This window comes from Mesocricetus auratus, unplaced genomic scaffold (genome assembly GCF_017639785.1).
Source record: "Mesocricetus auratus isolate SY011 unplaced genomic scaffold, BCM_Maur_2.0 Super-Scaffold_100011, whole genome shotgun sequence".
Lineage (NCBI taxonomy): Eukaryota > Metazoa > Chordata > Mammalia > Rodentia > Cricetidae > Mesocricetus > Mesocricetus auratus.
Window position 1 is genome coordinate 77505728 of NW_024429195.1, and position 14958 is coordinate 77520685.

The window sequence follows — 14958 nt, forward strand, 5'->3', positions numbered from 1 at the left end:
TTTGGGGATAAATGTTAACTAGTGAAATATTGGTATCTAGACCATCTAAGAAATTTATTCATCTAAGATGTATTCAAGCAAAATTGATCTTCACAGACAAATAGCCAAAGAAAAATCTAGCATTTAAAAATTGTAAATCAGAAAAAAGCTACCACCAATACTTAAAAAATAAAGAGAAGATACTTAGAGCAATCAATGAAGTGTTGGGTAACCAGAGATAATCACAGCATTAATGATTTGAGTGTCCTATTTAGCTTTCCACAATAATTAGAAATTAAAAGGCTGTGGTCAAACTTTCTGTGACATGACCATGAAAAAGATGGTGGTTTCTAGACACAAGTGCAAAACATAAAAATTATATTTGTGATGCATATTTCTAGACAAAGTGACTTTTATCTGCCCTAGATTACTTTTCTATCCATTTTTCCACATAACCTTATTTTAACATTATTTTCATATGTATTAAGTTTATCTCATCTCACGTAGAAATATTTTTTCATTTCAGCTTCAAATTTCCTAACTCATTTAATTTCTGAAAATTAGGACCCATAATAGAATAAATATGATATAAATATGATAAATAAATAGTGAAATGTTTATAGATGCATAATCCATATTTTAGAGCTATGTTCTTGTTTTTAAAAACTTCCCAGTGAGACATGGGATATATTCATATTATTCAATAATGCTTCCATTGTGCTAAGAAATTATGTATAATTACCAATGCTTTTAAGCAAACTTAATATAGCCTCCTCTAAGAATAGCTTTGCATCACATCTCACTATTTGTCAAAAATATTCTTCTTTTAAATGACATATTTATTCATTGTGAACACTAAAATGTGCAAGTAGGAAAAACTTTGAGTACCAAAAACAAAATAAAAAAACATAAAAATTGTGTAAATACACTATATGCTGCACTAACACACAGAGAAAGCTAAGTACATTTCTGAAGTGGAAAATGAAATCAAATAAATATGCAACCATCTTACAGTTTTGTTTTTACCTTAATAAAAGCAAACCTTTACCTGTGCAAGCATGGGAAAGCCAAGGTTCCTACATCCGTTACAAGGAGTTAGTGCTTCCCAAAGTCCCGTGGGCCCGCAAGTGTTTGGGTCCTCTTCTTCTTCCACTTCTCCTGGTGACAAATTTATTGTAGATGAAGTTCTCTGAAATCAAATTTATATTATACCAATATATTATATCAATGTTATTTATATTTTATAACATCAATCAAATCACATAACTGACTCACTTGCGTATCTAAGCGATTCAGCTGTCATCTAGCCTTAGTTATCAGACCTTGCCATCTTATATTTTGTTCTTAGTAGGCCAAATTATGCACAATTCAATAAAAATTTGAAAGTGAAGAAAGTGAGTGAAAAAGACATAAACGAGTGAAGTTTGTAATGGGGAACAGGACATGATAATGGTCCAAGAAAATGTGTGAACAGCAACAAATGAGAAAAATCGTATGGTTTGTCAAGAATTTAAGTTTAGTCATAAATTAAAGGGAAATGTAGCAAGTAAGTTAATATGAAATATTTTAATCAAATAGGAATTATTGTAAGAAATGCTTAAAGAGGCTGCCAAAAGCAAACCTCACAAAGTATTTATGATACATATGACAGGGATAAATAATACTTTAAACTATTACAACTAGACTATATACCTATCATATACAGCTTACTCTTGCTGCATCCCAAATCCCACTAAAGTGGCTGTAACAAGTTTATAAAAAAAATCATAAATCATGAGACAAAGGTAACAAGAGAAACAGAAGCAGATGAACAGTACCAAGAACACATGTGGACAAGGACAGGTGAATCAAGTAAGAGACAGGGAGGTGGTGGTGTACTCCTTTAACCCCAGTGCTTGGGAGACAGAGGCAGGTGGATCTCTGTGAGTTTGAGGCCAACCTGGTCTACAGAGTAGGTTCCAGGACAGGCTTTAAAGCTGCACAAAACACCTTGTCTCCAAAATCAAGAGGTGAGGATTAGCTAACAAATGAAACAAATGAGAACTTGAAAGAAAGGTGATTGTATGGCTGACTAGTTGGAAAGACTAACTACTGGTGAAGCTATGAGTCAATGGCACTGAAACAGGACATAAACTCAGTGTCAGAAGGGCTCTACCCCAAGCCTAACTACTCAGCAAGAAAACTGACCTAACATCTATCTGTTTATAGTGAATGAAGACTCATAGATGACCTACTGCTTCCCAGAAATGCCTCATAATATATGATAGCTAAGCTTATATTTCACTGGGCGAGGACAAGAATATGCATCACTGTAGACACTAACTTTAGCATGGTCTGAATATGGTTTATCACCTCCCAAACTTGTGTTGTAATTCAATAGACACTGTGAAATATTAAGAAGGTTGAAATTCTATCCAGACATGGAGTCAGGAGGTGGGGCCTTGGGAAGGTGAATAGATAGGGCCATTAGGGTGGAGTCCTCTGAGTGAACACTGGTGGATTTTCAAGAAGAGCAGTAGAAATGACAGGAGACACATACATACTGCCTGTCTCTCGCCATGTGCTTTGTTCTGCCTGAGGACACTATCAGCAAGAAGACTATTACCAGACAGGGCATCTCAACCTTACACCATGAAAATGAGTCAATATAAACCTCTTTTCTTTAAAGGTTGCCTAGCCTCATTCCTGAATGGTTAGTATCAGAAAAGGGACTAATAACCTTCCTGGGAAAGATTATCCATGACAAATAAAAGGAAATGGTAAAGACGATGTTGCTATCAATACTATAAAGTTGACCCCCCCAACCTGTCCAATAGTAAAATATGTCTTAATGTTTCAGTCACATATAAGCACAGGTTGTCATATATTTGAAGAAAGCTTCTAATAAAACCAACTTTTTTAAATTACATTTTCCTCAGAGGGACAGAAGATATCCATGAAACATGAAGAATACCATCAAATACATGCATTTATATAAAAAACAAACACATATGCATATACATACATATATAAGTACAAACACACACCACAGTGGAGGAACTAGAAAATAAATCTGATGAAATTTCATAACAGACAGAATAAAAAGAGAAATTAGAAATTGAGAAAACTAAGGGGTCTTTTAAAGGCTCAACACTTTAGCAATGAGAGTTTTATAATCATTAGAAAGAGAATATAGATAAGGTGATCAAGGAAGAGATAGAAAAAACTTTTCAGGAATTAAAGAAAAAGTCTATTACCTAATACTTGTGGACTGAATTTTTAAAACACATATGTATAAATTAAAAAAATAACAACAAATTCTGGCATAGATGTGGGGGAAGAAGACACTTATTCACTATTAGTGGGAGTGTGAACTGATAGAACCACTACATAAATCACTGGAGAGATTACTCAAAAAGCCAGATATAGATCTACCACAAGTTCTGGCTATTTTACTCTTGGGCACATACCCAAAGGACTCTATATCCTACCAGAGAAACATTTGCTTATCTATGTTCACTGCTGCATTATTTATAATAGTCAGGAAATGGAAACATCCTAGATGCCTATTGATGGATGGATGAATAATGTAACAGTAATATGTTTACATAATGGAATATTATTTAGATTCTAAAAATTAAATTATTGAATTTTCAAGTAAATGGATAGAGCTGCAAATATTCAACCCTGCTGAAATAAAATTCAGACCCGAAAAAAAATGTTGCATGTCTTCTCTCATTTATAGATACTGGCTTTGAAACTTTAGATTTTTGTGTTTCATTTGAAGCACCCATAGAGGTCAGTAAGGGATCCTGGGGGATCTTTTAAGGGAGTGGAGTTAGGACAGAGTGGGATAAAGGGGGAAAACTGAATAACAGAACAGACAGGATTAAATGAGGTGTGTGATGGGAGGGCAGGGTAGAGAAGGGAGGCTTCAATCCTAGTGGCTAGCTTTCATAAGTACTATATGGTATGATGCACATTACCAGAGAAGAAAATTAATCACAATATGAACCACAATAATAACCTGCATGATAAATGTGCCCACTGGTGCAAAATTGGCATGAAGGGAATGGAAGTAACCAAGCACTTTCTGGTTGTGTTTTAAGCCTCATCCACAAGATGGAACTAACACTTGGCACCATTATCAGAACTAGGAACCCATGGCAAGACAGATTATAGTCCCTAGGGAAGAACCTGCCATCCTTTTAAGCGGACATAGCATTTAACTAACTGCTAATGGCGTATTATTTTACCTGTAGATGAGTGCCTCTTCCAGAACTCATCAGATGGTGATTGACACAGAGACCCACACATTATAAAGATAAAGAGAATAAACACTGTAGAGTGTTCAGCTCTAAATGGTATTTCTATAGCACATGCCACCTTACTAAGGCTCAGGATCATGGACAGTGAATGATTAACAAGGAAATCATTTTCCAGACATGACAGGGCAGTTGCATATATGACTGTGACAGTACACACCCTGCAAAAGTCCACATATGACCCAATCCAAGCATGGAGCAAGGAGGTAGGCATTAAGTCCTGCCCCTAACTAAAGAGCTATTGACAATTAACATTCGCTGGGAAAGCCATTTTCTTTAAATGTGTGGTACCTGGTAGGGTGACCACACTCCTGTGGATGTCCACATCCCAAGAGTATGTGAGTAACACAAGGGGACTCAGCAGGGATTTTTACTTTTGGTGTATTGATGTTGGGTTGGGTGCGTAGGGAAGGCAGTGGATATGGGAAGAGATGGGGGTGTGTTAGTATGGATAAAATGCATTTTTGAAATTCTCACAGAGTTTGAAAGATTATTCCTCAAGAATTTTTTAAATTAAAAAATTAAACTTTGTAAAGGTCTTCAGAATGCAGTGTTCAGTGCAATACTGATGGATCACAATTATTAGGACAAGTAAAGACATTGGATTATAAAGTTAAAGTCATTCTTTACTTCCTATTATAAATGAAATTGATTTTTCTATACCCACATTTGAGCTTTCCCTTTATCAACTGCCAATAACTAAGAAGTAGAACAATTAAACCATCTCTTAGTTAATTAGTTATTGTCACACATTCTGAAAATTTGCTATGTGGCTTCTAACATCATGGGAACATTTTGTGTTAATTATTCTTATTCACGAAACATTTTTTGAAGCAAACACTATTTTCTCTTGCTTTATAAACAAGGAAACCAAGGCACAGAGATCTCAAGTAAAAACCAAGGTTACAAAATTAGCAAGTGACCAAAAAATTTTTAAAAATAGTTTAATCCCAACTGCCAGACTGAAGAACTTCTCTCATCTTAAACATAATCCCATAAACAGCAGAAATTAGTGAACTAGGCTGATGTACTGTACTTTAAACAAAATATGCATATTTTAATGCTTTTATTACATGATGATAATCCTGGGAACATTTTACCATCTGCAACAGCCAATGAAATTTTCTGTAATTTGGTAGATATCAAAATACATCGTTGCTATATAAGCAATAAGAGGTGTATACCACACCAACTTCCTCATTCTGAAGATCAGACCCTCTGTCTTGCAAAGTCTAAAACATAAATCTAATGTATGAAACTAGAAATAAATCATCTTGAGTGAAATAGCTCAGACCCAGAAAAAACAAACATATTCTGTATTTATACATAAATGTTACCTGTTAAGTCATTGATAAACAAGCTACAATCTATATAGCCATAGAGGTTAGATAGAGAGTAAGGGACTAGGGGGGAGGGTGGATCTCCTGAGGAGCAAACAGGGGGGAAGTAAGAGGGGGTGAGGAAGGGAACATAGGGAGGAACAGTAAAACTAAGAGCCATTTGAGGAGTCATATGGAAATCTAAAACAGTAGAAGCCTCCTACATACACATATGAAGGTTTTCTAAATGAAATCACCAAATAACAGAGGAGACAGAGCCCCAGTTGGACATCTCTGGTCACCAAACGAAGGTTCCAGTACGAGGAATGATTATATCTAATTGAGTTGTTGCCCAAAAGGATTCCATGGAAACAGCCAAACAAACCAGGTTATTGGTAGCTCTACACAAACTAACAGTAAGTCCCTATTACTGAAGACAACACCTACACAAATCACTGAACATGGAGAATTCAAATTGGCACCCGTCTGGAGCCTACACCCCTAAGATCTAGTATTCATGGTACTGGAAGGCACTCTGCATTCAACCAAGGAAAAATGTAAACACCAACCCAGCTACAAACCCTTCCATCTACAAGAGCGACCTGCCTGCAAGCTATGCTGGAGCAATAGTGGCACACAGCTTGTGGACGTAACCAACTGATATCTGATGTGAGTTAAGGCCCACGCCATAAGATGGAGCCCATACCCAATGCTGCTTGGGTGGGCAAAAAAATGAAACTAAATAGGCCAGGTATCTGTCAGAAAAAATAAATACTACTGTTTGCTAAAGAGACATAGCAATGGACATTCTGCTATAATCATAGACCCATGCCTTGTTCAGTCATCATCATAGAAGCTTCCATCTGCAGTATATGTGAACAAACACAGAGATCCACAGACAGACGATGTGTGCAGAGAATCAGAGAACTTGAAACACTCAGCCCTAAAGCAGATGTTTCCATCAAATCCCTCCCGTCAAGGCTCAGAGTGCTCAGCGGAAGAGAAGGTGAAAAGAGTATAAAAGTCAGATGGAAAGGAGGACATCAAGGAGTCAAGGGCGTCTAGACACAACAGGTATGACATACATATGAACTCAGAGACTGAGGCAGCACACACAGAGCCTGCGTCCGTCTGTACCAGATGGGGTCCTAGAGCTGAGAGGAGAAGTGGACACATTCTCGATCCTTAAAGTTGATAGTCACTTGAAAATGAAAAATAAGCTTTCTCAAGACAATCTCTTTGGGAAAACAAACCTGTCTTAAGAGTAAACCCCATACCCAAAAGTAGATGGAATCTTTGGGGATTCTTTGTCTCTTAATGTTAAGTCAGGACATTTTTCCCTATCTTATAGGTCACTTGTATGTATAGTATGGCTTCCTGTTTGCAGTTTTTGGTGAGATTCCTGGTGTGGGAATGTGTATATCCCTGTGTTTACATGTATTTCTTAATGCTTTTTCTTTGGTTCTTTTTCTTTTTTGGTTGCTTTGTCATATTTCAATTTGTTTGTTTTCAAATTATCTTATTGTTTATCTTTTAGATGCCTGTTGGCTTTCCATCAAGAGACAGAGGAGTGTGGATCCAGGTGGGAGGGGAAGTGTGGGTAACTGGGAGGGGTAGGGGAGGCAAAACTAATCAGAAAACCCTGTATGAACAATGTATTTTAAGTAAAAGGAAAGTAACTTTAATCAATAGGAACTTGTTGCACACACAAAATGAATTAAAATTTTCCAAGGCATCCCCCTCACCAACTCACGATTAGTTCATTGGTTTGGCCATCAACAGGGATCCCACATGCCACTATAAAATGTTCCATACTGAGCTAAAATCTGTCAATATTCATAGATCAACATTACACTTCATTGGTTATTTTCTGGCTCTGCAGTTAATATATTCAATTATGCAGTTAACTTCTCCCCCATATATTTATTCTTAAAAAAAAATCTGTCTCCATCTTACTCCTGTCAGAATGGCTAAAATCAAAAGCACTGAAGACAATTTATGCTGGAGAGGATGTGGAGAAAGGGGAACTCTACTCCACTGCTGGTGGGAGTGCCAACTCGTACAGCCTCTTTGGAAATCAGTGTGGAGATTCCTCAGGAAAATGGGAATTAATCTACCGCAAGACCCAGCAATTCCACTCTTAGGCATATATCCAAATGAGGCAAATTCATACAACAAGGGCATCTGCTCCACTATGTTCATAGCAGCATTATTTGTAATAGCCAGAACCTGGAAGCAACCTAGATGCCCCTCAACTGAAGAGTGGGTGGAGAAAATGTGGTACATTTACACAATGGAGTATTACTCAGCAGAAAAAAACAATGGAATCTTGAAATTCTCAGGTAAATGGATGGCACTGGAGGAAGCCATCCTGAGTGAGGTAACCCAGTCGCAAAAAGACAAACATGGTATGTACTCACTCATACATGGTTTCTAGTCATGGATCAGAATAGTGCCAGTCTGCACTTCCACTGATAGAGAGTCTGGGAAACAGGAAAGAACCTAAAAGATATGCATATATGCATAGTACCCAAGAGAAGAGGATTGAGACAAGATCCTCTGAATGGATGGGGAACACGGTGAGGGGTGAGGGGAGTGGGAGCTGGGAAGAAGAGAGGGGGAGAAGAGAAAGAGAGAGTAGGTCATGGGGGAACAGGAAGTTGAGTGGGTGGGGGTAGAATAGGAGGAAGAGGGAATCATAGGTTAGAAGACAGATCAGGCGCCAGAGTTACCTCTAGTGATCTAAAGGGATAACACCAATTGGCAAGCTAAGTAATAGTTGAGAGACCACCTCGAATGCCCATTCCTGATAATGAACTTGATGTCTATAACCATCTGGGAGCCTTCATCCAGTGACTGATGGAAGCAGAGGCAAACACACAATTAAACACTGAACTGAACCCAAGGAACCCAGTGACAGAGAGAGAGGAGTGATGAGCAAATTGGCAAAGAATGGGATGGCAAAACCAGCAGAGACAGCTGATCTGAACAGGGGAGAGCTCTTGGACCCCAGACTGACAGCGGGGAGGCTAACATGGGACTGATCTGGGCCCCCCAAATGTGAGTGTCAGTGAGAAGGCCTGGGCAACCTATGGGGCCTTGAGCAGTGGATCAGTGTCTATCCCTGGAATACAAACAGTCATCACGTGCCCATAGCACAAAGAGGGATGCTCTCTCAGCCTGGACTCTTAGGGGAATGCCTGGACCCTACCCAGAGTGAAATGACAGACTCTAGATATCCCCTATGTGGAAGGAATTGGCAATAGGGTGGGAGGCTGGGGGGTAAGGGGAGTGTGGGAGGAGGGGAGGGAGAGGGAACTGGGATTGACATGTAAAACAAGCTATTTAAAATTAAAATAAAAATGATATAAAAAATTAAAATGCAGATTAAATTGCAAAAAAATCTGTCTCATTACTGTTCATACATCTCCAATTATTTCCCACTAAACAATGACTAATATGAAAATTATTCAATTTATCTTAAAGGTTCTGTGCTCCAATTATTCTTTAGCTTTTTCCTCATAACTGGGATTGGGTTTTATAGTTCTTGTTTACTGAACAAATATTATTCCATGAAACTCCCACTTCCAGACCCCTTTTTTTCAGATTGAAGCAAATTTGTATTGCTTATTCTATCTATTATTTGCTGTTTGTTAGCAGTTTAGCATTTCTAAATGATTTGTATTCTTTTGGTTCTTTTTTACTTATATTTTATGCAGTACATTTTAATCATATTCCCCCTCCACAAACTGCCTCCCAGATCCTTTCCATCTCTCTAGCCATCCAACTCTAGGGTTTCACTAAGTGCTCAGGCTGGCCTTCAACTTGTGTCACAGACAGCTGGGATTTCAAATCTGTAGCACCAATCTCCTCCTTTATCTTTTGCATTTGTTTCATTATATTCCATCCAGACTATAGTCAAGTAGAATTGTTTAGCTAGGCTGATCATGCTCCACACTTTTATCCAGGCCTTCTACCTTACTTCTCTATTCAGCATATAGCAACGGTTAAAAACATAGCTTCTATAATAAACATCTCTGGATTCAAGTTCAAACTGTACAATTTTTAGGAGATCTGACTGCTCTCAGTCTTGCTTTACTTATTCAGACAATGAAAAATAACACTCAAGAGTTCTTTTTCCTCACAATCAAATGAGGTGATAGATTCAGAGTATTTGAAACACAATAACATTTCAATAAATATTAACAATTCCTTTAGCTCAAATTTTCTTAAAACCCCATCAATTCAAATGTAGTTCAAATTTTGCCCTTTATGTGAAATCTTCTGGATTTGTTACAAACAGAAATTACATCACTCTTTTTGGGATGTCTGTCCTTCCTTATGCAAGCATGTGCATTATGGCACTTCATGTATTTCCTGAAATAAGGAATGGCACAAACCAAGGTGCCTTGACTCCTCTGAAGTCACACAAGAACACGCTAAGTCCTAGCTCTGCACCCCCAAAGCTAAGTGGCTTTGAGTAAATACTTAATCTTATTAATCCTCTGTTTCCTTGCTGGCCAAAGTAGGTACAATAATAATCCCTGCTTTTGTAGGGCTATATCGGGATAGAATTACTTCCTTGACTGCCATGTAAAACAGTCATCACTGATAGCTTTATTATCATTATCATGAAAGAGCTGAAAATGCACACAGTATGGTCCATCATTTAAACACATATAATACAAGTGTGGCTAACTTCTCTGTTTAATTTTAATTTATTTAAAAGCCAGCATAGCCTTCTTTATTTTTATACCGTGTACAATATGTTATAAATAATAAACATAATAAATGTGTATTAAATGAAGTACTAGATGAATGAACATTACTACCTAGAAATTTTATTAAGGGCTGTACATAATCGTATCACAAATAACATGATTGATATTTCAGCTTTATTTTATATTAACCATTACAAGTGGCTATAATGGAAATTAAAAAACATCAGTGGTTTAGCACTGCCCTCTAAAGTCAGCATAGAAATCTGCTGTGTAAAACTGTTTTATGAAAAAAGTAACATATTTATTAATCCTTTGACAACCTGATAGAACATTTGGATCTTATTTATTCCCCAGTTCCTCCCAGGTTCACACCCTCCTCTCTACCCCTGCACCTTGAGTCTCCTCCCCCATTTTTAAGAACAGACTATATAACAGAAAATGCCCTAATCCTTTGGTTCTTCTGAGACACTCCCTGAGCCTTACTGGGGGGTTGTCAATGTGCTAATTGGGGTCAGGCACCACATGCTAAATTGATCTCTGCACATGGACCAGAGGCAGCTTTGAATAGCATCCTCCATCTGCTGCAAATGAGGTCCTTGGATGAGGGATGAGGGCTCCACTGATCTGCATACATAAGGAAAGCTGTTTCAGATACGGTTGTTGATGATGCTGGTTTAGGAATGTAGATGCTTCTCCTCCGTGTTCTATGCCCTTCCCAGACTCAAAGAGCTAGCTAAGTTTGCAATGCCAAGCATGAATTTCCTCCTGTTGAGTGGACAGGATTATTTGAGTTGTATAAAAGGTATCTTGGAAAGTCTTTTATCAAAACAAATATACTCATCAATATATAGGTAAAAGAAACCATATGAACATACTTCAGTGCAGAAGGTTTCTTTGTTTCAAATCCCTTTTAACTTTTCACTGAACACCTGTATCTTTACATTTCCTGTGGGGGGAGTGAAAATTCTACAGAAAACAGAGTCTATTTATAAAGTCTAAACTTGTTCTCTTCATTGGATACCATGTGATAATTATATGGAAGAAAGATTGAGATTATTGTGCATTGTTAGGCAAAGGGAAAAGGAGTCATAGTGCATAAATACTGTGGGGAAACAGACTTAAAATCAATTAGAGAATTAGAGTATATATATATATGAATATATATAGGTATATATGCATATATACTATATATATGTATATATACACTATATATGTGCTTAATAACATGCTTTTAGACTGGTCTAATAAAGTAAGGTAAGAATTTTACCTATTGACATGAGTGAGCTGGAAGATTGAGTCAGGGGAAGAATTACAGGAGAGCAAGAAAAGAGATACCATATTAGAGGGAACCATCATAGTTTTAAAGAAAAATCTGGCACTAGGGAAATGTCCAGAGATCTACAAGGATGACCCTAACTAACAATCAAGCAATAGTGGAGAAGCTACCTTAAATGCCTTTCCCCTATAATGAGACTTATGACTACCTTATATGCCAGCCTAGAGCCTTCATCCAACAGCTGATGGAAGCAGAAGCAGACACCTACAGCCACACTGAGCCACAGTTGTAGAGAAGGAGGAGTGATGAGCAGGGGTTAAGACCAGACTGAAGAAAGCCATAGAAACAGCTAACCTGAACAATGGGAGTTCATGGACCCCAGACTGATAGCTGGGAAACCAGCATAGGACTGTTCCAGACCCCCTGAATGTGGGTGTCAGTTAGGAGGCCTGGACAATCTATTGATCCTCTGGTAAGTAGATGAGCATTTATCCCTAGTATATAAATGGACTTTGGGAACCCTAGACACATGGGGGAGGGCCTAGGCCCTGCTCCAAACAATATGACAGACTTTGAAGATCCCCCATGGAAGGCTCACCCTCCCTGGGGAGAAGAAAGAGGATGGGATGGGGGCTAGTGGGGGCAGGGGAGGAGGAGAGGGAGAGGGAACTGGGATTGACATGTAAAACAAGCTTGCTTCTAATTTAAATTTAAAAAATGAAAAAAGAAATTTCCCTATTTTAAAAGTGAATAAACTAATGTCCAAGCTATTATTCAACTTGCAAGTTTGTCTTATAAACAAAGCTAGATTATTTATAAACCCATGACTTGAGGTCGTGCTACATTTTGCTCACATTGTAAAACTGGCAGAATCATTCGAAATCCAAACTTCTGTCACCCTCTGTGGACCTCATCAAAAATCCCAGCAGAGAGTGAGCATTGAACAACTACTTAGCCCTTCTCCTCCTCCGTCAATATTTCTCTTTTGTAAAGAGAAAAATATCAAGAGTTCTGAGGACATTCTAGAGAAATTCATTGAGTGTGGCTTGATTTTCAACAACAAAAGGCAAAATTTATAATTTGGAAGTGAAGCTGTTCTCCCTGACAGGTAACATACAAGCAAACGCTGTTTTACATTTTTAAAAAATTATTTAAAATATCTGGACAATTGGTTGGGTAACAGGTGCTTTCCAACAACAACAGAAGTTTCTTGCCATCCATGGCTTTTACTGATTAGCTCTTCAAAGTCCTGTCACTCACTATCTTACCATAACGTTCATCTTCTTTCCAAGCCTGCATCAGCTTATTACATAGGAGATCTTACAAAGGATTGTCATTGTTTATCAATTCAAAAGGAACAGCAGTTATATAGTCGCATGGTATGCCATGATATTTTGTTTTATGCTATTTTCAAAGTGGACTAAATGGGCTAGGTGGAAGCTATGCTGATAGACAGCTATCACAGGACTAGAAAGGCAGCAGACTCATGCATCTTCAGTACAGTCCTGAGAAACAGATAGCAAGTCATGGGTTAAGAATGTTACAACATCAAATGCAAAGTTTTCATCATCAAAACACTGATTATCTGTTTACAGTTTCCTGAAAATTATTCTGAATGGCTACCTACACTACCCTTTAACATAACCATTAAGTGTGCATGCCCAAGCTAGTCACAGCCACAATGCTGCAATAATTATATCTCATGAAAAACATAATTGCTCCCAGATTCACTGGAAGTTAGCCATGAATCTTTAACCACAATTAAATCTGCAAGAAACAAAAACAGAAAAGGAAAATCAAGTCCTCATGCTAAAGAGTTCATTGGGGCTACATCCTAGCAACTAGGAGCCAAATGATATGCCTATGTTTTGTGATTACTCAAACTTGAGGGTTTTCTAGTACCAACTGTATTTCACACTTATTGGCAACTACAATAACTATAAAAGAATAAATTAGGATAAGCTATTGTCTTTTATATGAAATGCTCAATTCCAACATATTTAATCCCCACTTGCCATTTACACAGGTGAGATCCTTTGCCAAACCAAAATATACTTGCTTTGCTATTTAATTAGAATACGATGAATTTGTATGTTGCTGTTACCTCTTAAAACGTTATTCAGTCTGACTTTGGCTTGATAATTAATCTCAAACTTAGAGATAAAATCAGATCTACATACAACATGCAAAAGCTAATTTCAAAATTGCTAAGGTTATTTCAGAAAGTTTGATTTTTAGTAAGACAGTACAGAAGGAAAGGTATATAATTTTGGGAAGTAAAATTACCCTTCATGACAGGCCATTTCATTTGAGTAAATTTTGCTAAAGATCCATTTTATTCCTAAAATCAACTTTATTAAGGCATTATTTGCTTCCATAAACATTCTCTCTTTTAAACTGTACTCTTGCAGTCTCCCCAATCCAGCTGTAGAAGGCCTCCATCATCACTCTCAGTATTCCTCTACTTAAAGCCCAGGAATTCTTCTCTGCTACTCTAGTAGATTTTCTTTTTTTTTTTCAACTCTCACAAAAAGGTAGAATCATAAGGCATACATTCTACGTGAGCTTCTTTCCTTCAACATAGTTTTGAGATTCACCTCTACAATTTGTATATATCAGTAGGAAATTCCTATTTACTAACTATCATCATAACCAACACCATTTGGTGGATCTGGGATTGAACAGAAGGACCTCGTAGAGGCTGGATGATCACTAGCTACATCTCCAAGTCACCCCTTAATTGCTTTGCAATATAAAAGTGTTTAATTAAATGAATAAGACACATTTTGTTTACATCATCAGCTATCGGGCATTTGTGTTGCTTTTATCTCAGGGACACCATGAAATAAGTTGCTATGAGCAATAACATAATATACATGTATGCTTGTTTCCCTTGAGGAAAATATCCAAGATGCAAGTCCATATCTTAAACTTTCCAGGAAACTACCAAAATGTTTTTTTCCAAATGTATGATTTTTGGTTGTGAGCCTAGCCTTTAATGGCTAAGCCAAAACACTGAATTGAACTCTTGGAAACCAGTTGCATAGAAGCAAGAGTGATGAGCAAGACGGGGGGAATTAATTCCAGGCTGGTGAAACCCACAGAAACAACTGACCTGAAGAAGGGAGAGCTCATGGACCCTGGACTGATAGCTGGGAAACCAACATAGAACTGATCCAGACCCCCTGAATATGGGTGTCAGTGAGGAGGCCTGGGAAATCTATGGAGCCTCTGGTAGTAGATAGTATTTATCCCTAGCATACAAATGGACTTTGAGAGCCCATTCCACATAGAGGGTTACTCTCTCAGCCTAGACACACGGGGGAGAGCCTAGGCCCTGCTCCAAAGGATATGACAGA

General features: G+C 37.7%; 1 protein-coding gene across 12 annotated transcripts in view; it reads right to left on the reverse strand.

Moving 5' to 3' along the window:
- Anks1b (ankyrin repeat and sterile alpha motif domain containing 1B) overlaps positions 1-14958 on the reverse strand; it is a 1010332-nt gene that overhangs the window by 742026 nt on the left and 253348 nt on the right. For all 12 annotated transcript variants that reach the window (XM_040755084.1, XM_040755082.1, XM_040755081.1 and 9 more), the window contains exon 9: positions 1028-1168. In XM_040755084.1, coding sequence (XP_040611018.1) covers positions 1028-1168 — 141 coding nt within the window. The remainder of the gene's footprint in view (positions 1-1027; positions 1169-14958) is intronic.